We start from the raw sequence: 27,825 nt of genomic DNA, 5'->3' as shown, positions 1-27,825 counted from the left end.
TACCTTCTGCTGCTGCTGAATACTTGGCTGTCTACGTAGGACGGTATCCTGTGACTGGGTGCTGACACGCCGGTGTGAAAGGGCTGGTGCTCCATGCGCAGTGGCGTGGGATGCTGGGTCTCATATGCACTGAGTGCGCTCTCTTTTGAGCTGAAGTTAGACCTGCTAAAGAATTAGAGCCAATTTGACCATAAGGCAAATGACTGTATTTGCTCTGACCAGCTCACATGTGTGTTCAGAATTTGCAGAGGCTGAATTGTGCCTCTTTCTACTGGCAAGAAGAAAAACGTGGGACACCTTGGTGTTAATATGTTCTTAGGGTCAGAGGGAATGGCAGAGGACTGCACTCCTTCCCCTCACCTGCATGAGCTGAACTCCCAGCACAATGAAACACTGCAAGATTCAGCAGTTGTCTGAGTTAATTTGCTAACTGAAATGAAACATGAACAACCATAGAGAGTCATAGAATAGTTTGGGTTGGCAGGGCCCTTCCCAGCTCCCCCAGTGCCCCCCCTGCCATGAGCAGGGACATCTTCACCAGCTCAGGTTGCTCAGAGCCCCGTCCAGCCTGGCCTGGGATGTCTCCAGGGATGGCTCATCCACCACCTCTCTGTCCAACCTGGGCCAGGCTCTCACCACCCTCAGGGGCAACAATTTCTTCCTCACGTCTGGCCTGAATCTCCCCTCCTTCAGTTTAAAACCATCACCCCTTGTCGTGTCACAACACGCCCTGCTAAAAAGTCTGTCCCCGTCTTTCTTTTGGGCTCTTTTAAGTATGGAAAGGCTGCAACAAGGTCTCCCCGAAGCTTCTTTTCTCCAGCTGAACACCCCAACTCTCTCAGCCTGTCCTCCCAGCAGAGCTGTTCCAGCCTCGGATCATTTCTGTTGCTCCTCTGGCCCTTCTGCAACAGGTCCATGTGTGTCCTGTGCTGAGGACCCCAGAGCTGGACACAGTAGGGTGGGATCCTAAACCTAATATTCCTTTTGTCAATATAATTTGATTGGCATACCCTGGGTGGGCAAATTTACACAGGTCCAGGACTTCAGCCAGGGTTGTATCAAGAAGCAGGAATGGCAAAGGATGAGGATTTGGGAGCCAATGATGGGGAGGAACAAAGAGACAGTCCCACTGTACCTGGCTGCCACGGGGTTGGGCTCGTTGTGTCTCCAGTCTCCTGGGCTGTCACGGTAACTCTCTGTGGTGGGGTGGGTTTGTTCTTCATAACCTGGAGTGATCCTGGCCAGGGAGGAAAAACCCTGTTAGCAGCTTTAGTGCTTGTGTCTAAACCTGCCCACTGCAGTGAGTAAATGCAGTAATATCATGATGATGTTGGTTTCTGAGTTCAGTAGCCAAGAAATGAGCAGTTGTTGCCAGAACAGGGCAACAGGGAGAACACAAGATGTTTGAGACTACAGTAAAGACATGCCTGGTCCTCTGGCTCCGTACCTTTCCCAGGAGGGGTCAGATTCACTTGCACATCTGGTCTCTGGAGGAGCAATGCTGCTTTCTCTAGGCAGAGAACTGGACCTGCCAAGACAGAGACCATTATAGTCTGTGGAAGTGCCACATAGAATTACTGTAGGATCATAGAATCATTCCAGTTGGAAGAGACCCTCAGGATCATTGAGTCCAACCTTAACTTCACTCTGACACTAAACCATGTCCCTAAGAACCCCATCTGTGTGCCTTTTAAACCCCCTCAGGGATGGTGACTCCACCACTGCCCTGGGCAGCCTGTTCTAATGCCCGACAGCCCTTTCTGGGAAGAAATTGTTCCAATTTCCAATCTAAACCTCCCTTGACGCAACTTGAGGCCGTTTCCTCTGCTCCTGGCGCTTGTTCCTGGGGAGCAGAGCCCGACCCCCCTGGCTCCAAGCTCCTTTCAGGCAGTTCAGAGATCAGAAGGTCTCCCCTCAGCTCCTGTTCTCCAGCTGAACCCCCCAGGTCCCTCAGCCGCTCCATCACACTTGTGCTCCAGCCCCTCACCAGCTCCGTTCCCTTCTCTCAACTCCAGCACCTCAAGGGCTTTCTTGTTGTGAGGGGCCCAAAACTGACCCAAGGATTTGAGGTTTGGCCTTACTAGTGCCCACTGCAGGGGACAGTCACTGCCTTGGTCCTGCTGGCCACACTATTCTTGATGCATTTATTATATACTTCTTGCAACATGTCTCTGCTTCCAAATGTAAGGTCTAGACAGCAACTCTTGGCAGTCCAGCTGGACTGATGCTTCCAGCTAATTAGATTGTTTTCTCCCAGGCTTTCATATAGAACCATGGTAAGGGGTTCACTCAGTAGCACTAGAATCAGGCACAAAAGCGGAGCCTGGGAGAAAATCTGATTGGTGTATATGTGTGGGGGAAGACACACAAGAAATTAACCCTCATGCTACAGGAAAAGGCAGGGGGGGTCATTATCTGATTCCTTACTGAGTCATGCTGGGCTCATGTTCTGTATGTTCCTTGGACCTGGGAGGCTCTGGGCAGACATCATGGTCAGGAGGTTCTTGTCCCTTCTCAGTACGGTCATTTGAGTCTGTAAACCTAAAATAAAGATCTTTGCTTAAGGCTTTGAAGAAAACATTCTAGGGTGGGTAGACATCCATTCCCCGGACAAGAGCCCGTTGGCAGGGAGCAGAAGACACTGTTTGGCCAGAGCTATTCTAAACTGCCCGGGTACCAGTCTGATGGGTATCATGCATACAAATCCCACTCTAGCTTGCAGGGTCACAACTAGAGGCCTTTCATCTGAGATTGTCGCCGAAGGAAAACATTAGGCATAGGAGAAAGCACGCAGAATTTCTCAGACTGACAGATGCTTCTAACACCTCAGGACACACTGACGCATGATTTTGCAGCATTCGTAAATGCTTGGATAGTACTTGCTGAGATCTCCAGGCAGCAGAAGCTACTGCAGTACCAAGAGAACCACGCTGATGCCCAAGGACCCACGTCATGTGCTGTCAGTGCGGAAACTGTCTCTTCACACACTGTGTGATTCTGTCTCATCCCACTGGCTTTTCCCACCAGCACGGGTGGGAGTCCCTGTGTAACGTGCGGTCATAAAGTGCTCACTCCTGGGTGCAAAGCAGAGGAGCTGTTCTCTGGTCTCAGTTACATTGGGAATGAATAAGACATGAAGAATTATGAAGTGAATAGAGACTGTTGGTAAGTCCTACTGACCACTTACCCTCCCTGGATCAGCTCTGGTTTATAGCCATCTGAGGCCCGTGTGCTCTCGTGCCCCCTTTCTCTAGGGGTGTTCCCCTCTTTCAAATCTTGGGGAGACCTGGCAAAGGAAAAGAAACCCCACTCGTGGCTGTCAAGCACAAACACCTGAAAGCTCAGTTCAATGCACACTGAGAAGAAAGAAAGCCACAAGGCTTTGGAGGAGGATATTCCAAGGGTGTAGCTGTAACCAGCACAATGAAGCGCTGACCTCAGCACGGCACGAAGCACCGATTAGCTGCTTGGAATTCAATGGATGGGTCAAGCAGCAGCATTTTCACATGCTGAAATTAGCTCTTTAAAATACCGGTCCAAACCATGTTTTGTCTATACAAATACGCTACTTTTTAGCATGAAAGCAGGCCTGCAGGATATTGCGTTATTTATTGAGGCTATATAGTACATCAGAATGTGTGTGCCAGGACAGACATCACATCTTATCCAGTGTCTGGTAACACCTGAGGCTGAATTTGAAATGTTCCTCTCTGTCCAATATTCTGCAGTTTCTCTGTAGCCAGACTTGCTCATTCAGCGTATCCAACACCACTCAGCACAGCTGCAACTCCCCATGCCTTTCCAGCTCAAACTCCCTTTTCTCAGGATGCTTTTTGGCTTTGCGCTGGCTCTTTGGAGCAGCAATGCTGCTCTTGCTCAGAGAAGAGCTGGATCTACTGGAGAAGGAGTTATTCTAGAATGCTAAGTACAAAGGTGGATCTGAGAGAATCGCTTGGGAAATGGCTGTGTTGTAGCTGTGATTCGTGAGACTCAGCAGCTCCATTGAGCTTTGCCTTTTCCCCCGGGACAGGGGGGGCCATTCTGTCTGACAATACTGTTCCAGGAGAGGAGTATTAGCCAAGGAAACCTAAGTCATGCCTGCAAGGAAGAACGGTAAAGACATGGGTGTCCAAAGAATGTTGGACTGAGGAGAAATGTGGCCTATTCCTAGTCCTGCTGCTAATTCAGGATGAGATTCAGCCATCCACGTACAGTTGGCATCTGAAACAGGCCTTCAACAGAGGTGTCCAAAAGGAGTGGGGTGAAGTTTTCACCATTTCTAGAAAGATCCTTTTCTTTTCTCACCCGTAGCAAGAGAGGGAGTCTGAACAACCACTGCAGAGCGAAACACCGCTCTCCTCAGCTGACTCCTGATGGGGAAGTCAAGTGACTCCTCCCTCACTATAAGTCTTTTGGCAAAACACTTTTTTATCTCTTTGGGTTTCTGTTTGCTGATGTAAGGGGATAGGAACCCTTTCAGAAGAGCACTGTGGCTGCCTCCACTAAGGTTTTAGGACACACAGTGCTGTAGAAGTGATGATGATGACGATGACAGTTGTTTGGCTGGTTTTCCTGTGAGTTTTTAGAGATGTTTGCCATCTCCACTTTAGGGTGCAAAACCCAAAGTACTCAAAAGCTGTACCAATACACACAAAGGGATTCCCAGGAGTGCACCCTGATTGTCCTACTGCCCCAGCTCCTATCCCGCTCCACACCTTGGGCTTCTCCCTGTGGGGGGCAAAGGAGGAGAAGCGGGTGATGCTCATATCCCACCCCGGGACTGGGACAGGATGTGGCAAACATCTTTGTCCAGGCTCATAAGCACAGCACAGGTGGAGCTGAAAGGAGGTGAGAGCTGAACGGTGCCACCTGCAGCCAGGCCAGGGGAAAAAACAGGGAAATGTCAAATGCATTTGCTGTGTGGTTACAGCTTCAGCAAACGCAGTAGGCATTTTACTATTCCAATGGCTGTTGGAGAGAGGAGCAGGCTAGACCTTGGACAAATGGCCCTTATTATGCTCTTCTTCTTGTGACTGGTATTTCCTGAGCAACTGGTATTTCCGAGGCTTTCAACAATGAGAAAGAGCATATTAGCAGGCATGGGGTTAGCAGCCCAGGTCCTTACGTTGCTTCATTCCAGTAAGGCTTGCTGTACGCTGGGACATCGGGACTGGTGTACCTGCTCTCTCGGGGGCTGCTTCTCTCCTCGTAGCCCAGGACAGATCTGATAATCAAAGAAAGGCTTGTTACATCTTTAACTGGCACATGAATCATTGCACTAGCAAGTACTATCTACGCACCAGGCAAGGCTTGTGTCAATCTGTACCACTTATTGTCCCACACCAGGTTTTTTCTCTAGGGACCATATTTAGATGACAGTTGTATTTCATTGTAGTTCATCTGCCACTCCGGTATTGCTGTAGCATTTCACTGGATTGTCAGTGGATGAGAAGGCAGTGACTGAACCCCACCAAGCACACAAGCACCAAGAGGAGACAAAGAAAAAGCTGGGGTGCTTGGCTCATGTCAAAGAAGAGCGAGGAGGGATGCAATGCAAACCCCTTGGTTTATTTTGCAAGCTGCACTTTAAATCTCAGCACAGTTGCCTTTGTCCTTGGAACAAAAGCTGTGAAACGAAGCCTCTTTCTGTGCCTGCCCATTCAGATTTTCCTTAATCCTCAGTATTACTCATATGCCCACTAAATTTATCCCACTCTTACCTCTTAAAGGAATATTCTGTGTCCTCTAGGTGCACAGGGGCTCTCTCAGTAGGAGGAAAAGGGGCTTCAGATTGAAGGCTAGACCTGTGAAAAGAAGGAAGGAACCTACAGCTTGGTAGCTTGCCAAAAGGCTTCAATGGGAGACCTGTATGAAATAACAACACTGCACTTTATATGAGACCAGGAAACAGAAGGTAATTTTCTCAGATAACTGATTTTCCTTCAGAAAAAACATTTGCACTGTCTCTAATCAAGAAGAACAGAGGCTGTTAGTGGAACTAACACAGTTACTTGGCCTCAATTCACATGTCTTAGCTGGATACAAGACTTTTCTGGCCTGTCACAGGATCATGCAAAAAGTACAATATGAATAACTTTGGGGAAGACCTTCCTACATTACTAGCAGCAGCTCTAGGTCTTGGAATTTACACCATCCTACTGGGAGCCTGGTGATCCTCCTCACCTCAGCTAGAAGGTCTGAAGACTTCATTTGCTCACCTCGTGTAAGACAATACATGGAGTCAGGTCCCAAAATAATAGACTAAAGTAAGCGAAGAAAGTAGCTTCAGGGAGACTAGTGTCTACAGCAGCAACTTTTGCCTGATTCTGCGCTTCCAACATGGTTAGGGAAGCAAGCACGCTTTAAAAAGCATGTGGAATGGAAGTGCTTTTGATATCAATGCTAAAAGCAACGATAAAGCTGCTGAATCTGCTCCCAGGCTGCTCCCGTAGAAAGATGTCAATGTGTAACAGTGAATATACAGAACGCTACTCGCACTGTTTAGCACCCTAGGGTTTTCTGGCTCCCTTTGCTTTGTTGCCCAGTTTGGATTCTGCTTCCAGCTCTACTCTGGACAAGTTACTTATTCTCCACCTCACATGTGCCCTCTGTGAGCAGCACCGTGAGCACCAGCACCAAGCCCTGACCTTGCATGTTCAGACTTTGCATCATCCAGGCAGTGAGAGGTCTCGTACTGACGGTGCAGCTCATCTGTAGCATCTGCAGGTCTGTCCCTGCAACCAGAGTTGGACTTGGTAAGAGAGAACATTTTGTGGGTCTCGGAAGGTAGCTTAGCAAGTTAGAGAACACAGCAAGAAGCAAAAATATCAAACATGAGATTTTCCTGCCCTAAACATGACATTTTTTCCTCCTTCCTGCTTAGCTCAGTAAATTTTCTGCATTAGACCTGAAGGGCAGAGACATAAGTTCAACCAGCTCACACCAGCACAAGGGAAGGAACTGTAAGATCTCGGTCCATTTGGAGCTGGTGGATCAGGTCTACCCCCTCTCTGCAAGTGCACTCCCAGAACACATTTGTTAGGTCAGGAAAAGACTCACTAAAATCAAGAAGGAAAAGTAAATCTTTCACTGTTAATAGGTTTACACTTACTTTGGTGGGTGAAATCCATTGTTGGCTTCTGTGTGTTCAGGATAGCTGAAAAGGAGAGACAGCAACTTTAGAAAGCATCTTTGGTTTGTGTAATGTTCTACAATTATTTTCTAACACATTTAATAAAAAAGAGGAGGAAATCCCTAAAATTTCTCAGAGCTGTTCATCAGTATTTTTCTACAGGAAAAATGGCGAGAAATTTTGAGGCAATTTCACATTGCGTGCCTGAAGTATCATACAAAGGAGCATTTAGTAACTCTGAACAGCATCGACATATGACAGGTGCCGACGGTACGGAGTCATCTGGAAATTCAAGCCAGGACTCTTCCAAACCCAGCGGGATGTCCTACAGCCCACAGCTGCAACACCAGCACCTCCATCTGCACGCACAGAAGGGAAGAAGCAGCCCTGATGTCCCCTGGGAGCTGACAAAATGGGGAACTTCAGGTGTTTGATCCATAACCATATGTTTCTGTTCTTTCCAGGCTGCGGGTAGCGAACAGCACGCAGGTAAATAGATCTCACTGACCTTCTGCCTTTCCTCCCTCACTTCTGCTTTCTCAGGCTGGACAGGAGCACAGCCACCACTCTTTGCAGTTTGCAACCTTTCTTGATTTGTGAAACTCAAAATTTTTTCCAGTGAGGGTGCAGACACCCTAGAAAACTATTTGGATGAGGGAATAGAGTGCACTATCAGCAAGTTTGCTGATGACACCAAGCTGGGAGGAGTGGTGACACTGGAAGCTGTGCTGCCATCAGAGACCTGGACAGGCTGGAGAGCTGGGCGGGGAAAAATTTAATGAAATAGAACAAGGGCAAGTGTAGAGTCTTGAATCTGGGCAGGAACAACCCCAGGTTCCAGTATAAGTTGGGGAATGACCTGTTGGAGAGCAGTGCAGGGGAAAGGGACCTGGGGGTCCTGGGGACAGCAGGATGACCATGAGCCAGCACTGGGCCCTTGTGGCCAGGAAGCCAATGGTACCTGGGGTGGGTTAGAAGGGGGTGGTCAGTAGGTCAGAGAGGTTCTCCTGCCCCTCTGCTCTGCCCTGGGAAGACCACACCTGGAATATCGTGTCCAGTTGTGGCCCCTCAGTTCCAGCAGGACAGGGAACTGCTGGAGAGAGTCCAGCGCAGCCACCAAGATGCTGAAGGGAGTGGAGCATCTCCCGTGTGAGGAAAGGCTGAGGGAGCTGGGGCTCTGGAGCTGGACAAGAGGAGACTGAGGGGGGACTCATCCATGGGGATCAATATGGAAAGGGGGAGTGTCAGGAGGATGGAGCCAGGCCCTTCTGGGTGACAACCAGTGACAGGACAAGGGGCAATGGGTGCAAACTGGAACACAGGAGGTTCCACTTAAATTTGAGAAGAAACTTCTTCCTGGTGAGGGTGGCAGAGCCTGGCCCAGGCTGCCCAGGGAGGTTGTGGAGTCTCCTTCTGTGCAGACATTCCAACCCGCCTGGACACCTTCCTGTGTAACCTCATCTGGGTGTTCCTGCTCCATGGGGGGATTGCACTGGATGAGCTTTCCAGGTCCCTTCCAACCCCTGACACTCTGTAAACCTGTGAAATCCTGTGAAAAGCTGTGAAATGGACTGTAGGGACTGCCACATATTGCCGTGGAACAGGCAGGAGCTGGTTTAGTCACCTTCAGCAGATCGCTGAGAAGTCCCTTCAGACTCACAGAGGTTGAAATGAAACCAGGCTTTTTTTGGAGAGGGAGATGTGCCTGACAGCAGCGAGAGCAGCACAGCGTGGAGCCCAAGGGAAGGAGATCCACTGTGATCTGGGGATCTTCCTCTGCTTTCCACAATATCTTAGAGTTAGGACACAACTGTTCTTTGTCACTGAAAATTTAGTTTGCCACGCAAGATGCGCAATTTCCTTTCGTGTTTTGGTTTTTGGTTGATTTTCTTTTTTAGGGGGGTCTCTTGTTGCAAAAGTAAATAGGTAGGTGGAGGTTGGAGGCCTAGAGAGACATTGAGTGTGAACCTCTCTCTACTGTAAAAAAAACCTAAATAATTAAGAATTACATTGCAGAATTGGTTGACATTTGGGAATAACCCTGGAAAATGCAGAAGTGAACCATAAAAGTTGCTTTGGTTGGTTGGTTGGGGGTTTTTTTACTGTTGGTTTTGGTTGTAGGTTGGTTTGTTTTTCTCGTTTTGTTGTGGGGTTTTTTATGTAATAGAAATTAAAAAAAAAAACAAACAAAACTGGAACCAAATATCAACCAGTTGTATTGAAGAGGGTAGCCTTTTCTTTTTGTCCCCTTCCTTAAATGAAATTTTAGAGAAAGAGCTGCAGTTCTGCAAAGCACAGATTGAACAACGTTTTGCCAGCAGTAAATATCCAGCCAGAGTTTTCCAGACGGCAGCAGTTTATGATTTGCACACTGCTCAGATCAATAAAGGAATTTCACACTAACTCTACCTTCTGTTCGTGGAAACCGCAGTTTCTCTGGGCCCCGGTTCATCCCACGGGAAGGACTCAGACTTTTCCTTCAGAGGTTTGTCACTAGAAAAAGGAAAATGCTAGTGAGATATGACCTGATGGCGTTTATATTGTATCATCCTAGACCAGCCTACAAACATTTAGTTAGGAGAAGCACCAGCTGGACCGCACACCCAGCTCTCCCTCCTATGGAGCTGTTAACGGTGCGTCCATCTCCCGCCTTCCCTGCCAATTAATCTCTCTCCAGTTCTAGGTGGTTTAAGTAATGAGGCATCCTCTAATTTCTCTGGGAGATCAACTCACAGTTTGGAGCAGCTATGTGACCCAAGTGACCCCAAGCACAATGAGTGCATTGTAACCAGGCCAGCCCTGCAATGATATATTTATGGGCCTCAGTTGAATGACCATGACAGAGGTTCAGCCTTTACCTTTTCTCAAGCACCCTAGACTTTGCTTCAGCATGAGATATTGGTTTGGGAACATTTCTAGCTGTATCTTCACTGATGGAGGTGGAGGTTGAGTTGCAATTAACTATATGTGCTACAGAAACCCCTTTGGTGAACCTGAGCCTTCTACAGCTGCTTAAGCACAACAGAGCAAAAGGTGAGGCCATATGTACAACTCTGCCTACTTCAGTCTAGACACAGCCCCAAATTCAGAGTGGTAACACTGAGAACCAAAAGAGCCCAGCTAATATGGGGTATATTTGAAAAATCTGAAATGCTCCTGTGTGCAGTCCAGAGGATAAAGAATACTGGAGATAAGGGTACAAGGAGGGAGTGATCTCTCTCTCTCAAGAGGGCCAGAAGTTTCCCTCAACTGCAAGTTCCCTGTCTGACCTGTGTCAGATCTCTGTCCCTTAATGTGCCCAGCACCTCTACCCATGCCTTTAGGTTCCAAATTGGTTCCTTCTTTCTTGGGTTCTCCTCCATGCAACAGAGCTTTCTACACCTTCCCATTGCTCAGCCAGCCCTTCAGACTTTCTACAGGGTGCAGAGGACAGAACCAATGTTCACAGGAGCCACCAGTGCCTGAGATTCAACACATCCCTTGTAGGTGGAAGGGGTTCCACAGGGAATGGCAGTGGGAGGGCAATTGGAGAGGTAAAAAATGTAAATCACAGAAACCCAGACTGTCAGAGGTTGGAAGGGCCCTGGAAAGCTCATCCAGTGCAATCCCCCCATGGAGCAGGAACACCCAGATGAGGTTACACAGGAAGGTGTCCAGGCGGGTTGGAATGTCTGCACAGAAGGAGACTCCACAACCTCCCTGGGCAGCCTGGGCCAGGCTCTGCCACCCTCACCGGGAACAAGTTTCTTGTCAGATTTAAGTGGAACCTCCTGTGTTCCAGTTTGTACCCATTGCCCCTTGTCCTGTCACTGGTTGTCACCAGAAGAGCCTGGCTCCATCCTCCTGACACTCCCCCTTTCCATATTGATCCCCATGAATGAGTCCCCCCTCAGTCTCCTCTTGTCCAGCTCCACAGCCCCAGCTCCCTCAGCCTTTCCTCACACGGGAGATGCTCCACTCCCTTCAGCATCTTGGTGGCTGCGCTGGACTCTCTCCAGCAGTTCCCTGTCCTGCTGGAACTGAGGGGCCACAGCTGGACACAATATTCCAGGTGTGGTCTCCCCAGGGCAGAGCAGAGGGGCAGAGGAACCTCTCTGACCTACTGACCACCCCCTTCTAACCCACCCCAGGATGCATGAAGTAGACTCTTTACGGACTGAGCCAGAGAGGAGAATCCTTGAGGGAGGTGAAGGAAGAGTCCAGAAAAGTGACAAGTTGCAGCTCAGCCAGCAGATAATGCTCTTGGAGAGCAGCCCAGGACCACGACTGGAGAGATCCCATCTGTCTGAGACCACTAGCAGGTATACGCTACCGCTGAGCACAGTTACGCCTTAGGTTCAGCAGCACAGATCAACCTTTCTCAATTTCTTACCCATCCCCACGCTGTGACACAGTTTCAGATGAGGATTTCCCATTAGGGGCCTGTCTGTTTTCAACATTTCTGCAAGCAAAACAGCAAGAACAATTAAGTAGGGAGATGGGGGGACACAATGTGAGGCATAAGAACTGTGGGGCAAGCTATTTGTTGGAAGTGTTCTATGTACAGTGTAGGGATTGGATTAAAATGAAAGCCTGATGAGTTTAGGAGACAGAAAGGTCTGCATTTTTTTGGCTCATATTCTTATCACAAAGAACTGGGTAATGTTCAATCTGTGGGAGGCCCGCAGCTTCCATCTGGATAATTTCCTCCCAGATTGCTAATGCTTTTGTATAGTGTTGCTTTTTTTAGATTCTCTGTGCTATAGTATCTATTGTTCCATGACCGCACCATGTCCAGAATTATCATATATCTGGGAAGATACCACCCAGCAGAGCCAAACTCACCAGTGCATCCTGCCCCTCGCTGTCCTTAGTGGAGCTTTAGGATGACGCAGGGCTGACAGACCTACCTGATTTCAGTAGAAGTGGAGATTCTCTCTGAAGTTTCACTCAAGGACGTGGTTGTTTGGCTCTTACTGCCTGTTTCAGGGCTGCAAGAGAAGACAAAGAAAAAAGCTGTCACTCGTGAACAAACCAGCTCCCCACTGCAGCTGGCCAAAATTTGCCTGTGCTGAAGTGTTCCTTTCTGTGAATAAATAAAATGGAAAACAAACATCACAATTTTCAATACATTCACTTACAAAGTCATCTTTGAGAAGCAATTTTTAAATTAAAAACACTGCTATTACCTTCTGCCAATGACACACAAAGAATAACAGAACAAGGTCAGTAACCAAAGCACTCTTTGCAGTGCTGTGGAAAACCATTCCAACATTTTTTATACTATACTCATGAATTCAATCAATCAAAGTTGAAAGCAACTGAAAATTATTCCACTACACCTATTGGGTGAGAAAGAGTTCAGCATGTTTGGGTTTTTGTCTTCCAGGTTTTGAGCACTTCTATCAGGATGTTGTCAGATCCTTGCAGGACATAACACGGATTTCAGACGTAAAACCCTTCTAAAACAGCTGCCTGCATCTAAGAAAAGTCTCCCATGGTCAAGGCTGACAAATTTGCTCCATTTCACCTCCCAGAGAAGTGCCCAGAGAAGTCTCTGACCTACAGCTACATGTGGGCTGGTACAGCTGCAAAAGACATCCATGAAATCCTGGCTGTGCTGTGCCACTTACCTGGAGGGAGACACTGCTGTTGCCTTTGGCTCATTCCAGGAAGACCCAACACTGGTTTTTCTCAGCCCATTAGTACTGGGGAGAAAACAAAGAAAAAAGAAAGTAACAAAGCATTAAACACAGAAGATTTTTTAGGTGCCTGCTCCTGGGGGGGAACCATCCTACTTTTTGGCTCACAGCTCTTGTATCTGCTCCCTGGCCAAACCCCGCTGTGCAGGGACTCACGCACACAGATGTCCCTGTGCGCTGTTGCACTGATGAGTATCTGCCTTTCTGCTGAAATACTTGGTCTTTAGAAACTGCCTTTTCATTTTTAACACAGCTGGAGCTATTTCTATCCCCAACGTTTAAGTTTGCACTAAAAATCAGCTTCCCCGGATCTATAGATTAAAGCTCAGCACATTCAGAAAACTGATTTCACTATGTGCACTATGTGAGGAAAGGAGGGTAAATGCTTCCCAGCCCCACCTCAAACACGCACCACAATGCTACCAAAATTCATGAGGCAGCTCCTTCATCCTGAAGAGAAAACATTTGAGGCTGAAAGGCCTCATGTGTTGGACTCTCTTCTGGGCTCGCTAAGGACCAGAGTGGCAGAGAAGCTAATAACACTGCTGCCTGCCCTCAAGCAACCCCTTTGAGAAGGAACAGCAAGTTGAATCCCAAATTAATCAGCCTGAAAACACGAGAAGGATTCTTCCTCCTAGGGCAAACATTTCCATTTCAGCCAAATGTTTTTGGTCCCACTCAGTCCCACACCACGCGCCAGCTGATCCTGACTAGTGCAGAGAGTGTCAGTGCCGCCCCTTCCCACCAGAGATGGCCTGTCCCAAGGTGTCACATACCACAGCCAGAACGCTCCAGCCCGTCTGTCGGGGCTCCGTAGCCTGTGAAAGGGGCTGGGGGCTCGAAACGAGACTGACATTTCCCAAAGATCAATTTAAAGATAATGAACCTCTCAAACCTCTCTGGTCACACCTATCTCTTGCTATCACGGTAGAATAATTAAATCTAAAGTCTAACAAAAGCAGAGAGCTGGCTCAGGGGACTGGAAATAATGAGATATTGAGTATTTCGTGTCTAGGTGATGGGGTCAGTTCACACAGCTAGTAAAAGAAAATCATGACAATTTGTTGGCTGCCTGGTAGGCAGGTGAGCTCATCAAAACCCGCGCTGACACCTCCTGCGAGCTGCCTTTCCAGAAGTGCCACCAGGCTCCTTCCTGTGGCACAGGAGCACCTTGTGGAAACAGGACCGGTTGGGCCGTGGAGTGCAATCACTGGCAGGTTTACACCACACCACTCGCATTAGAGTTGGCGCATAGTTAAATGCAGTTTGTCACCCTCCAGGACTGTCCATTGGGTACTTTATGACACTCTGGCCCTGTCCCCGTGCCTGCCCATTTGTCTCACTAAGTTAGCTGACCTCATTTTTTGTTTTGGATCTTTCCCTTCTTGCAAGAAAGGGGCAATTGGGATTTTCTGAGAAGTCTCTTTTGAAAAACCTTCATTTCTATTTGTGTTCAGACAGCTGCTAACTGGCAGATAAATGCTGTTATCTGTAAAGACGGCAAATCAGTGTTCCCTGAAATCAGACAGTCAACACACTACTCAAGGATGAGGTAAATACCTGTTGTCATCTGGTGTAAACCTGTACGACCCAGACACAGTTTGACTCCTCCTCTGCTGTCCTTCCTCTTCTTCTATCTCAATTCTTTCAAAGGGAAAAGCAGAAACAAATATCACACTGTTTCCTATTCCCCACTAATTCAGGCAGTGTACTCTTGTTTTCCCTTACGCTATGTTTTCTCTCTGTTTCCCCTTGAGGCAGATTTTTCCCTCTCCTCACACTCCCTGTGCTCTGCTGCTGGTGAGCACCTCAACTGGCTGAACAAAGTGAGACCTTCAGCCCAAACCAGGGGCGTTTACAAACAACCTCAGCTGAATGCCTGCATTCCAGAGAGCACCCTAGGCATCATTTCCCCATCATACTGACTGCTTTAGAAGTTAAATGCCTGAAGAGTATTCACCCTATTGGCCGGAACCAGCCTTCCCTGGAAGAAGAAAGACAGTGAACGAGTCTCTCCTTGTTTCAGGTTGCCCATAATCCAAAGCATCATCAGTACCATATTCATAGACTCATAGAATCATTTTGGTTGGAAGAGACCCTTAAGATTATCAAGTCCAACCATAACCTAAATCTAACACTAAACTATGTCCCTAAGAGCCTCATCTATGCCTGTTTTAAACTCCTTTAAGGATGGTGACTCCACTACTGCCTTGGGCAGGAAGTTCTTGGTGTTTACAACACTGCGGGCTCTCAAAAGCCAGCGTGATTCAACCCAGAGCACCCCTTTAAGAGAAGTGTTCCTGCTCTGCTTTGAAACACCTGGGGATCTCCTGTCCTAGCATTTAACAGCAGCCTGGGTGCAGTACACAATGCACAACCGCAGCGCTGCTTCCAGAGGGTCAGTGACCTACCTCTTGGCGAACAAGGGTGGAAATTCTTGTGTTGGGCTGCTGTAAAGGAAGCATAAAGGCAACAGTTGGAAGGTTGGAGGTAAAGACACACCTCGGGCTGGGGCAGCTCCCAAGCCTCTGACCCATACTTGACCCATATGGTGCAACGCATTAAGGGTCACGTAACACCGTTTGGGCAGAGCTGACAGTGCCCAGCCATGTTAAACCTCTGCAAATTACAGAGCAGAGGAAAACAAAATAGGAAGAGCAACTAGTTATAACATGTGAAGAAGCTTCCCCAAAGGGTGTTTTTCATTTTATACCTTCCCGATGGCTGTTTTTCTTCCTGCCTGCAGACCTGCCTCCCTCCAGCCCACATCACGCTCAGAGCTCTGGAAGAACTACCAGCCAGTGCAAACACCCTGAACACCCTCACAAATCCTGTCCGAGAGCTTCTCTCATTCTGGGCGCAGCCGAGTGCTGCTGCCGCATCCTCTCCCTGCATCCTCCCGCACCAGCAACCTCCCGGTGCCTCATTGTGTCACCCTGAGTTATGTCAAGAGGAAAGAGATTTATAGTGAAAGGGAACTGCAAAAGATCAGGATCTTGTAAATCTAGCTATACTTCAACCACAACATAAAGGCAAACTCTGTTGCAAAAGAATGATCCATATTGGATTAAGTTTATGTTGTTTTTTTCTGATTTTCCCCTTACATGCAACAAAACTGGAGAGAGCAGTATTAAGAACTGAGTCTGAAAACTGCAGTCTGGATTTTGGGCCCCAGGGAATTAGGGATTATCATGTTTTTTCTCTTCCCGAAATTTCATCCCTCCCAGTAACAAAGACTTCCCGAGACTCCTCGAGGATTTCCCCAAATCGGCAGAAACCTGCAGATATCCTGGGCACTTCTGGAGAGATAGCAGCTAAGCCTTCTCCACTCACTGGACAGGAACCCATCACCTTCAGAGAGCCTTGGGTCAGGCCACCAGCCCCGTGGGACCACCTTCAACAGCCTTTTCCCCGTCTCCTGCCTCACACTTGCACGCTGAAGACTCACCCGTTGCTTTTCTTGGCCGCTGAGAGGACGTAAGCACGTTCCCTGCTGGCAGTGCGCCTCAGGACACTGTTGGCCGCCTCTGTCCTGGAAGGGAGGGAAAGGGTCACATTCTGCTCGTGCTGTTGTTTGCTGCCGGCTGTAGCCTTGAAGAGGCGACAGGTGAACAAACCAGGGGAGGCTTGTGCTAACCCTGACAGAGCTCCCAGGCTCTGGGTAGCAGAAAGCCAGAGGAGAAATGATGTCTGATCTTTTTGTTTAGTATCATTCATGCTGGGACATGGCACTTTCACATGGATGTAAAGCACGAGGCAAAAAGAAAAATCCCTCCTCTTCCAGGAGAGTTAAGACCTGGACTTTTGCAACATTTCATAACATGGGACAAAAAAAATGGGACACAGGCTTTGTGGCTGACACCGTACATGGACTGCTTGTGTCTATACAGACATCAGTACCACCAGATGCACCACGGGAGAAGGGCAGATCTCTGAAAGAACTTTTATTGGTCGTCCCCAGGGGGCAAATTACCAAGTTTTCATTTGTAAAAGTCTTGTATCTTGCCCTTCAATTCAAGGACAAGGAACTGCTGGAGAGAGTCCAGCGCAGCCACCAAGATGCTGAAGGGAGTGGAGCATCTCCCGTGTGAGGAAAGGCTGAGGGAGCTGGGGCTCTGGAGCTGGACAAGAGGAGACTGAGGGGGGACTCATTCCTGGGGATCAATATGGAAAGGGGGAGTGTCAGGAGGATGGAGCCAGGCTCTTCTGGGTGACAACCAGTGACAGGACAAGGGGCAATGGGTGCAAACTGGAACACAGGAGGTTCTGCTTAAATTTGAGAAGAAACTTGTTTGGGGTGAGGGTGGCAGAGCCTGGCCCAGGCTGCCCAGGGGGGTTGTGGAGTCTCCTTCTGTGCAGACATTCCAACCCGCCTGGACACCTTCCTGTGTAACCTCATCTGGGTGTTCCTGCTCCATGGGGGGATTGCACTGGATGAGCTTTCCAGGTCCCTTCCAACTCCTGACATTCTGGGATTCTGTGAAAAGTATCTCCAGAAACTCGACTGAAAGCAACAAGAACGGTGGCTGCATCAGATGCAGATGTACCACATGGACAAAATACATTCTGCTCCTGGTATGAGAATAAGAGACCCATCTGGATCTGGACACAGATGTAGTCCCCAAGTGGTCCAGACTCAGAGATGCACTCGTAGGCTCTGGGAGGTGGCTCCTCCCTTCACTGCCAGCACGTCAGTGCGTCTCTTTCCTTTCACATAGACACTACGCAGCGGATGGATTCCACAACCCATTTCCAGCTGCCAAATTAATTGGGGTATGCTGTCAGGTTGAATCATGTCAGGCTTTCAATTATATTTTGTTGGGAGCATAGTCGCCTGTGGGCATAGATGCTCTCTGTGTAGAAATATCTGCTTATTATTATTTTATTGCAATCAGCCCTAATGGCTCAGCTGTAATCACCATTGAACTGACCCTCCCAGTAAGGAACAGTTAAACTAAAGTACGTCCACTTGTTACTGTCCCTGCAAGAAAAAGGTGGTTACCTGGAGGGCATACCTCTTTTTGTGTTCATCTGGAGAAAAAGGCACATCCTCCTCATCCAAGTCCACTGATTTTTGCTTGACATTATATGGAGCTCTGAAACAGAAAGGGAAGGGGAGAGCCAGGGTAGACTGTCGCAGAGGCAGAATCATAAAAACTGAAGGTAAACGCAAGGGAAACAGGTTCAGACCCCTGAAGAAGTGTTTTCTTTGGAAAACCCTTGTGTTTTTCATGCACAGTGGGGTACACATGTCCCCATAGGATTTTGTTTTCTTAATAGAGCGGTTAAGCCCAGAGGCTATTTCATGATAAATGCTCAGCTTTTCAGAATAAAGCCGTGGACTTTGACATGAAAAGCAGCGTAGGAAATGTCAGCAGTGCTGTTCTGCCACAAGGACCCTCCTTTGTCGTGGCTTCAGAAAGGCCAGAGATGCTGCAGACCACATCCCCAGGCTGCATCCTCCACATCCTGCCTTCATTGCTACCAAGGGATAAAATTCATTCCATACAGAGGCTGTTACCACTTGTGGGAATACTTTATGGCTCACACCAGCCTGGAGGTAGCACTGGGAAGTGCCTCAGTTTCCAGGGAAAGCTCCACAGGGCTCAGCCAAGTAAGCCCTGCCTGGCCAGGCATCCATCCCTGGGGCTCAGGCGCTGCTGAGCCTGCGCACGGACAGAAAGTGCTGCTCCCTTGGCACACTCACAGTTTCTTGTAATCCTCGGTGGTCATCCTGTAGCCAGAGAGGGGACGGCTCAGGCTGTGGCCCTTTGCGGCAGAGCTGCAGACAGCACAAATCACAGCTGTTATCGTGGCCCTCACCCTTTGCCACCCTCTTCCCCAGGTGAGCTCGTGCTCTGCATGATGGAGGAAAGCAGGGTGATCCCAAAGATCCACTCTCTGAATTCAGGGAATGCTGTTATATTTAATTGAAGGGCAGCATTTCCCCTATTTTCACGGCCTTGGACTGGGATTTGAGGTCTGCTTGGCTTCCCCAGGGCCACTGTGAGTTGTCAGAGTTGATATGGGCACAGCCCTCCATGGGACAGTGCTACCCCATCCCAGAATCAGATAGCGAGGAGGAAGAAGACACCCTGTGGCATCATATTTCTCCCTAGATCAATCAAAACAGGGGGATAAATGGGGTCTCAACAGGTTTCACTTGAGGCGCAACAAGGCATCTGCTTAGATCAGAGCCACGCTTAGGTCTTATTTAGTAAGTGCTTCTCACAAGGCAGGTTTCAAAAAACATAAAAATGAACCATTATAGCATTGTGGTTTGTCCCCTTGTGATTTGTCCCCTGCTCAAAATCATTTGCCAAATTAACCCCAAATCCTTCAGTGCTTTCACAGCCAACTGCCATCCCATGGTGAAGAAAATATGGAGTTTGATGCCTTTTTTGCACATCTGCTGAGCGGAGCTGTTAGATGAAGAGCCGTGTCTTACAGCATTCAGTAGGGATTTAGTGGTGCTCAGCAGAAGCAATGGCCAAAGTAAAAGGATGACTACATATACATACAATGTTTAAAATCTTGTTTTCATGAAGAAATACCTTTTTTGTGCTGCATTAGAAGATGAAGAATCTGGCACAGAAGAGGTCTTATCAATGGTTCTTGTGAACACCCCTCTGGGGAGAAAAGAGACGTTAATTTTTTTGCAGGACAGAGTTTGGAATTAAAATTAAGAGACCTGTAGCTACTCTTTGGTCTAACAGTGTCTGTGTGTCCTGTGAGGAAGAAGGTGCTGGCTCAGGACTGCTAGTTGGAGGCCTGTATCTAGTGGAGTGCCTCAGGGGTCAGTACTGGGGCCAGTATTATTTCATCAATGATTTGCTCAAGGGAATAGAGTGACTGTCAGCAAGTTTGCTGATGACACCAAGCTGGGAGGAGTGGCTGACACTGGAAGCTGTGCTGCCATCAGAGACCTGGACAGGCTGGAGAGCTGGACAGGGAAAAATTTAATGCAATATAACGAGGGCAAGTGTAGAGTCTTGAATCTGGGCAGGAACAACCCCAGGTTCCAGTATAAATTGGGGAATGACCTGTTGGAGAGCAGTGTAGGGGAAAGGAACCTGGGGGTCCTGGGGACAGCAGGATGACCATGAGCCAGCACTGGGTCCTTGTGGCCAGGAAGGCCAATGGTACCTGGGGTGAGTTAGAAGGTCAGAGAGGTTCTCCTGCCCCTCTGCTCTGCCCTGGGGAGACCACACCTGGAATATTGTGTCCAGTTGTGGCCCCTCAGTTCCAGCAGGACAGGGAACTGCTGGAGAGAGTCCAGCGCAGCCACCAAGATGCTGAAGGGAGTGGAGCATCTCCCGTGTGAGGAAAGGCTGAGGGAGCTGGGGCTCTGGAGCTGGACAAGAGGAGACTGAGGGGTGACTCATTCCTGGGGATCAATATGGAAAGGGGGAGTGTCAGGAAGATGGAGCCAGGCTCTTCTCGGTGACAACAATGGGTTCAAACTGGAACACAAGAGGTTTCACTATAACAGGACAAGAAACTTGTTTGGGGTGAGGGTGGCAGAGCCTGGCCCAGGCTGCCCAGGGAGGTTGTGGAGTCTCCTTCTGTGCAGACATTCCAACCCGCCTGGACACCTTCCTGTGTAACCTCATCTGGGTGTTCCTGCTCCATGGGGGGATTGCACTGGGTGAGCTTTCCAGGTCCCTTCAAACCCCTGACATTCTGGGATTCTGTGACACCAAGAATCAGAAGGTACCTCCTTGGAAGAGTCATCCTGAGAAAAGTCCCATAACTGGTGTTGATGACAAGGACAGTGGAATATTTTTATAGCATGATAATCTTCCCATGTGTGATCACTGTATTGTGCAGGGATCAGGTTTGCTGTTAATATCACCATCAAACTACCTGTTAAACAAAATACTCAGGGCTCTCCCTTTACCAAGGTACTCCCTCAGCATCGTCATGTTCGTTACTCATCAGGGAACACAAGAGATACTCATGTTTTTCATGCTTGTTGCTTCTGATCTAGTTTTCCTTCCCCTAAAGCCCAAATATTAATATATGCCACTCTATACCAACCTGATGAGGTAACCAGATGGAGGCTTGGAGGCAGAAGACCTGTGCAAAGAACAGACGTTAGTAAATTAAGAAACATGTGGAAAAGCAACAGAAGCAGCACCAGAATTAAAGGGAAATGTCCACATGGCTGTCAAGCCAAAATCTGGCTAAATGGGCCTTAGGCGATATCTCAACTGCTGCACCAAAACTAACCTTTGGAGAGTTCTTTAAAAATCAGTAATCATCAAAACAAGCTTTATAAAAGACTTGGATAAGAAAAGTGAATTTTAGAGTTAGCAAGCTAAAATTAGCCAGGCTAACGGTGTTTTCTGGCTCAAAATTATGTCCGTCAATTGATGGCAGATAGAGGGGGGATTTGGTATAGTAGAGATCCTGGTTGTTTTATCGCAGGAAAACATCATCATCACACTAACTTGTCTGAGGATCCATTCTCAGGAAGGGAGTGCTCATAGCTCCCAGGAGGGAAAGCAAAGGGACACCAGCAGGTGGGGATCTGGCCCCTTGCACCAGGGCAGGAGGAAGCATCCCTGGAACCAGCTTAGAGCTGTCTTGGAGATGTCTTCCTGAGAGCACAGTGGGGACCAAGATGGGCCTCAAGGACCTGGGTCCCATGAAATGAGCTCAGACTGGCTGCCTTCACCCCTGCTCATATACCAACCCCTCCTTTCCTGCCTGTCCAGGTACCCTTAGGATCAGAAGATAATTCAGGAAGAAAGCTCAGCAGGTCTGTGGTCTAACCTCCTGCTCCAAGCAGGGTTTGCCAGCAGGTCTGAGCTTAGCAGGAAGGCGGATTTATGCTGCCCATCACTACATGCTTGAGGTGGCTGCCAAGCTCAGATTTACCCAGTTGCCTTTACAGACACAGAAATGCAAACTCACTGCAGGCTTAGCCTGGCTCTGGAGCCCTCTGGATGGGACGAGACGGAGGACAAGGAGTGATGAGCACAGCCCCAGGCTCTTGTTTCTGCAGGGTCCTTGGAGCAGGGACCAGCAGGCTGGAGCCCATCTCAGCCCCATTGCCCAGCTCTTCCCTGAGAACTCAGCTTTGAACAAGAGCTGCAGGGAAGCTGAGAAGATGTCCAGCTTGGCATTCAGAATGCCTGTCGTCACTTGAAAGCATAAGCAGATCCTGAATGTCCTGGACTCCCTGTCACTGAACTTCTGTCAACTGGAGGCCCTCACATATTTGTGTGAAGATGCCCCTTCTGATGCCACATTTCCAATGTCACAAATGTCCCTGGTTGCACTTATCCTGTACCTGATAAAGCGCTGTGCTGCAGAGGGAGGCAGAAAGAGGCAGGCACAGCAAGGAACCATCCTTTTTAATCGCAACAAGAAGTGACAAGAGCTGGCACAGAAAAAGGGACAGGGAAATGCTCTCCCAGCAATGGCACGGCAGCTAGCAAAGAGCTCTCATATACGACTAAGGCCTTTCTAACAGTTGTATATTTTAGGACACCAGTCCTACAGGCTCCTGAAAAGCCCTCATGCTCTGGGCCTGAAGCAAATGCAGCTCCCACACAGGGCTTTGCTTGCTCTGAGGAGCCCCCAGGCTTAGAGCAAACACCTACTGCACCAGCAGAGGAGCTGGTGTGCACCACTAATCTTGGGCTTGAAGGCATGAAAGGTATCAATCCACCCATTCATGCAGCTGGACTTTGCAGGAAATAAGCCACGCTCTCTACAAGGTGACACTATGTAGGACATTATGCTGGACGATGCCGGCTCTCCTCAAGGACTCTTTTTCAGCACAACTGCAGCAATGAGTAGTTATGAGGAGGTGAAGAAAGAGCAGATGTTTTAAAGAACCAGTGAAAGCAAGCACCGACCCCATCAGATAACAGAGAAGGGAAGCGACAGGATGGGTCCCCACAATTACCTGTCACTCTGGGGAGCAATAGGTGTTGAGGCTGGGGATCCTCCACCCACCCGTCCAGACCTGAGTAAAGAAAAAACACAATGACATAATTAACTTCCGTTCTTGCTGAGGTGCCTTGCAGAACATGGCAGTGATGTTTTCAGAGAGAGTTGCTAAGAGAGGACTGATTTAGGCTTGGTATTTTTACTAATTAAAGAGAAGCAGGTGCAGATTGTGGTGTTCCCTGGCTCAGGGGTGGCTGTGTGACACAGCCCTGTGAGCTGCAGGGGGAGATGCAGACCTGGCTGTTTTATGCCTTAAACTTCCTCCCATCAAGATCTGCCCCTTTGTTTGTCACTCCAGAGATGGAGAAACACAATCTGGCTTCAAAATATCTTTGTAGCTTTCCTGAGGCTTCAGATCTGCCTGTGCAGCTGGATTCACAGCTCCCAGGAAGGGCCACTTCTCAGAGCTTGTCCCCAGCCTGCTTTTATATAATAAACAAACAGGAGCACTGCTTTCCTTTGGCAGTATCTTTTCCTGGCATTGTACAGACCCCAGAACATCCTAGCACCACATGTGCTTGTTTTGCAGGCTGGAGAACAGTGTACACATGGAAGGGGGGAAGAAGAGCATTCCTTGGTGGCCACACTTACAAAGGGCTGCTCTTCTTCTCATCCTCAGAGTCTGAGTTATGGTGGTGGATCCAGCTCTTATCTCCTTTCAGGGTGGTGCGAACCTTCATCTGCTTAATGATCCTCCTGCGGTCTTCATCCGTGGGCGGAATGACACCTCCTAGGAGAGGGAAAGGAAGGAGAGAGGAGATGATGGGCTGCTGAGAAAGAGTGAGAATTCGCAGTGTCAGCGGGTGGATCTCAGGGAGCAGGGGGCACCTGGTCTCCTTTCCATCAGAGATGCCGGCTTCTGATGAGCCTTCTGATGAAAGACGGGAAGAAGCTGTCATCCAAACTTCAGGATCAATTTACTCTGATAACCCCTCTACAGAGATTTGTACATTTTTTCTTTCCTGTCAGAATGCTGTTTAATGAGTATTTTTCTCTCAGGAAGACCAAAGACATTCAGTGGGTGGCCTGATCTCATATTTACAGAGTTGTGAGTTTCCTCTGGTATTTCCCATCACATCAGCTCTAGCGTAAGGCTTTTCTGGTTTGTGGGAGAGGATGATTCATCCGGAGCATGAAGCTGAGCCCAGAGTTGGGGGTTAGAAGTAAGGCATGCCAGCTTTCTCTGGTGGCTTGTCAGAGTTGGAGGAGACACATCCTTTGGTCCCTTATTTCCATTCCAAAGTTCTGCTTCAAAACCATATTCTCAAACCATGTCTCCCTAACGAGGCGGTTCTGGCTCAAATCTGGAAAAGTCCTGTCCTGTATGGTCTCTCTTTTGCTGTCCTACGGCAGCTCTGCCACCATCCTCGTTCTGCTCCTTGTCTCTGGTTGAGGTGATGAAACACAACTGCATTCTCTGGTTGAGAAGCCAGCAATGGCCACTTAAAACATCAAACTAAAATGTGGGAAATTGCAGAGGGTCACAGATTAATGGGGAAGAGTATTAAAGCTGAAAATATTGGGAGTGGGCAGGGATGGAGATGGGAGGCTGGGGAAAGGGGAACAGTCTCTCACAATGGAAGAAAATGTGCAGGTGACTGATGTGAAGGGTTCTGGTCATCCTTGAGTACCAAAATCCTACTGGATCAAATTGATTGTAGCTGGATATTATTTAAAAATATTTTTAAAAAGGCATTTTTACTGGGAAATTCTCTATTCAGCATTTTTCTAGGTGTTCCTGCTCTGGCAGAGGGATTGGACTGGATGATCTTTCGAGGTCCCTTCCAATCATTCTAACATTCTGTGATGCTGTGTGAAATAGTTCTTCTCCCATGGGGAAATTTTAAGATGAAGACCAGATAAGGAAATCTTTTCTATGTACTTCTGGCTATCTTCCATCTTTTGCCATTTTGAAAATGACTGGTAAAGACTGAAAACATCAAGACCGCTCTCCTCACCACACTTGGACCAACACAGCTCCTGGGTTTAGCAACATCAACAAGTTATTGCAGCTTTACAACATCTTATCATCCGAGCCAAGAGAACTGTCTGCCTGCACACTCGGAGCCTGTGGCAAACACGAAATAATCCAATTTAGCTACCAGGAAAGGAGGGTCAGCTAAGTCTCTGTATCTTGTGCTTGTGATGGCCTAGAAGGCTGCCCAGAAATAGTTGTCACCGAGCAGCCGACCTGCAGTAAATTCATTAATCTCTGAAACGCAGTCACGTGTTTCAAGTATATGTTATGTAGTAGAGGTAGGATTTTACATTTTTTTAAATAACTGGTCATATTGGATCGTCTCTAAGGAAAACACAGTTATAGCAATGAAGAGCATGTCCTTCCTCACGTGGAACTAGTTAATGCACGGCCGTGTGTATGTCAGGGTGCAGTTTAGGGACTAGCAGTAACACCTGGAAAGAGAAGGGCTGCTTCTCTTAGCACTGAAATAAAGAATTAAATCTATTGCCTAATGGATGAATAAGGCATTTCCACTCCTCTCCACATCACTCTTTCAGGTTACCTATGGATTAGGAAGCACCATCCCATCTGTTCACATCTAAAGTTCCTGTGAGCATCCACTGCTTAAAAACTGCATCTCAGAATCCACCACAGATTTCTACAGCTTGGGCTTGTTCCTGGGACAACTCAGAGCAACTTGTAGCCCCAGTATGATGTTTTCCACACTCCTTTGATAATAAGACATGATTAGGAGTTTATTAATAATAAAGGCAGACTTCTTTTTACTGCATGGACATTGCGTACTGCACAGGGGTGGTCTCCAGCCCACAGATTTTTGGGGTTTATCTCTAGGAGAGAAAACAAGAGGGTGTGGGTAAGACAGAGGTACAGGGAAGCCACCCTGGTCAGCTGCTACGCTGGCTGCTTGTTGCTGCTGTACTTTCAGTAGACGTTTCAAAGACAGAGAATATTAAGGAGGGTCTGGAAAAGATAATAATATGGAAGTTTATTAGTCTTGCACTCATCTCAAAACCTCAGCCAAGCTACATGTTCTCCATACCTACATGGATACTGAAATTACAGCCAGACGCACCTAATTTTGGAGCTGCAGGTTGGAGAGGGTGCCAGAGAAGGAAGAGGTGTCCTCTACCCTTGGACATGCTGCACTGGGGGAGCTGAGCAGACGTTAGAGCAGATACAACTGAGCAAAGAGGGCAAAGGAAAGCCACCACAGCGGACAGATCCCCAACAGCTTGGGATGGAAAGGAATTACCTTTACTGACACCCAGGGACAACATGGTTCTCAGAAGCACCTTCCCCTTCGGTTATTGTTTGGAGACAACAAGCCCCTGGAAGAAATGAAAAAGCAAAAAAGCAGATTAGTACTTCTGATATAAAGAACTTTGAAGTTATGTGGAAGCGAGACCATCACAACAGTGTCACAGCCACAGAGCTTGGAGGGTGGGGAGACTGCAGCATGTACACCGGAGCTGTGATTTCTCCCCTCGCCGTGTACCTTCAGTGTCAAGGAGAGGAAAACTCAAAAGAGTGTGTTCCCCATACTACCGAGTCTTCAGATTGGCCGTGACAGATCCATCCTTCCAGGTCTGGGAGGAAAGTGGTGGAAACCTCAGCAAAAGTGCCCAGAGCCACTCAGGTGGGACAGACCTGGGATCTGTGTAAACCAGAGCAGCTGAGGCTGCTTGGGTGAACCTCAGTGGTTTTGTAAAGCGGGAGCAGAACATAAAGACTCTTGAGAAATTTCAGTTGGCAGAGACATTGGTCATTCCCCAAGACACAGCAGAGAGAATGTCTTACAGCCTGTCTCAGAAGAATAAGTTAGTTCTTGCTTCTCAAGGCAGACGGGCCCCTTCTTCAAATGACCAGGGTAAAGCAGCAAGGAGAAACTCCTGGGTGTGCAACTTTGGAGATGATCTGAGACGAGGGATTTGCAGAGTGTTGGTTGTTTGGTGATGTAGTTGAATCAAAAACAACCACAAACGAAAAGTCAGGAAAAGAAATCCATTGTTTCAGATTCTGCCAAGACTTTTTTTATATATACATAATTTGTAAACAAACGAACAAACAAAAGAAAGCAAAACCCCTCAAAACGGATCCAGCATCTGATGGATTCAGCATCTGATGACATTTTTATCAGAAGTGTTTCTTTTCTTTTTTCACTACAGTTTTTCAGGTATGTGGGATGAGAAAATCAAGGCCGGCTTTTACAACCCTCTGTTCTCGCCTTGCCAAAACTATCTGCTGAACCTGGATTCTTCAGTGACTATGCTGTTCATTAATAAAACCACCCAACCCTATTTGGGAGTCTGTGAATCTAAAATTAGGTTGCTATTATCTGCTGGTGGGCTTGTCCCTGCAATATTGCTGCGAAGCCACACGCCCATTGGGAATGCCGAGCACTGATCTCACAGCGTCGCTTCTTGGCAAAGCCCTTGGCTTGTCTCAGCTGAAGATCCACCTACTGTGTATCCGCTCCTCCGGTTTGCACCGAGGTTGTGAGCAAGCTCTCTGCTATTACCCCAAGTCTCCCTCTTCCTTTTGCAAACGCTCACAAACATTAATTCAGCTTTCACCATCAGCAGACAGCCCACCTCTTTCCTCCTCCTTCCCAGATCCCCCTTCCCATGCGAATTCACTGCTATTTAGAGAGAAATGAAAAGGGTAGTGTTGTCCCAGATACCCAAGTGTTTACAAGCTCTTCGTGGGTATCTTTATACTAAAGGTGGGAGACACGGCTGCAGCCTGCAGGAGCACAGCTGACAGACCTGGAATCTGGCAACTTTGGGTTGAAAAGAAATCACAGCACCTTGGACCTGCACGCAGAGAGGCCATGCAGCTTCATTACCTACAGAATCTGAGCGAGGCGGGTTCGGACCACAGCCACCTCGCTAACTGCAGTTCAGAGGTGCACATGATGCCCCACAACTTCTTAAATTCTTTCCTGTTCCGGGACAAAATAAAGCTGAAGCAAGCAGAGGATGAGAAGAGGTGGAAAGGAACTACCCCAAGAGTTTGGTACAGCCCTGATCCAGGGCAAATGGGACATGGGACACGGTTTAGCGCTAGAT

At 48.1% G+C, this 27,825-nt stretch overlaps 1 protein-coding gene across 48 annotated transcripts in view; it reads right to left on the bottom strand.

Annotated features, from left to right (window-relative positions):
* Positions 1 to 27,825, bottom strand: part of ZNF185 (zinc finger protein 185 with LIM domain) — a 50,671-nt gene that overhangs the window by 10,897 nt on the left and 11,949 nt on the right. For 7 of the 48 annotated variants that reach the window (XM_065028051.1, XM_065028065.1, XM_021292800.2 and 4 more), the window contains exons 2-24: positions 26,010 to 26,085; positions 23,368 to 23,506; positions 22,733 to 22,792; positions 20,854 to 20,892; positions 19,368 to 19,442; positions 18,521 to 18,595; positions 17,829 to 17,909; positions 16,262 to 16,345; positions 15,225 to 15,263; positions 14,374 to 14,457; positions 12,745 to 12,819; positions 12,022 to 12,102; positions 11,505 to 11,573; positions 9,542 to 9,625; positions 7,112 to 7,156; positions 6,648 to 6,734; positions 5,721 to 5,804; positions 5,126 to 5,224; positions 3,188 to 3,286; positions 2,467 to 2,541; positions 1,448 to 1,528; positions 1,136 to 1,237; positions 4 to 165 (exon numbers count right to left, since the gene is read on the bottom strand). In XM_065028051.1, the coding sequence (XP_064884123.1) occupies positions 4 to 165; positions 1,136 to 1,237; positions 1,448 to 1,528; positions 2,467 to 2,541; positions 3,188 to 3,286; positions 5,126 to 5,224; positions 5,721 to 5,804; positions 6,648 to 6,734; positions 7,112 to 7,156; positions 9,542 to 9,625; positions 11,505 to 11,573; positions 12,022 to 12,102; positions 12,745 to 12,819; positions 14,374 to 14,457; positions 15,225 to 15,263; positions 16,262 to 16,345; positions 17,829 to 17,909; positions 18,521 to 18,595; positions 19,368 to 19,442; positions 20,854 to 20,892; positions 22,733 to 22,792; positions 23,368 to 23,506; positions 26,010 to 26,034 (1,844 nt within the window). In that variant the 5' untranslated portion in view covers positions 26,035 to 26,085. Of the gene's footprint in view, positions 1 to 3; positions 166 to 1,135; positions 1,238 to 1,447; positions 1,529 to 2,427; positions 2,542 to 3,187; positions 3,287 to 5,125; positions 5,225 to 5,720; positions 5,805 to 6,647; positions 6,735 to 7,111; positions 7,157 to 9,541; positions 9,626 to 11,504; positions 11,574 to 12,021; positions 12,103 to 12,744; positions 12,820 to 14,373; positions 14,458 to 15,224; positions 15,264 to 16,261; positions 16,346 to 17,828; positions 17,910 to 18,520; positions 18,596 to 19,367; positions 19,443 to 20,853; positions 20,893 to 22,732; positions 22,793 to 23,367; positions 23,507 to 26,009; positions 26,086 to 26,554; positions 26,578 to 27,825 lie in introns of those variants that run through there. The other 41 variants (XM_021292663.2, XM_065028053.1, XM_021292933.2 and 38 more) reach the window with 25 other exon arrangements.

The sequence above is a fragment of the Columba livia genome, chromosome 12, assembly GCF_036013475.1.
Source record: "Columba livia isolate bColLiv1 breed racing homer chromosome 12, bColLiv1.pat.W.v2, whole genome shotgun sequence".
Taxonomy (NCBI): Eukaryota; Metazoa; Chordata; class Aves; order Columbiformes; family Columbidae; genus Columba; species Columba livia.
Note: the sequence above shows the minus strand (reverse complement) of the source record. Positions and strands in the feature narration are given on the sequence as shown.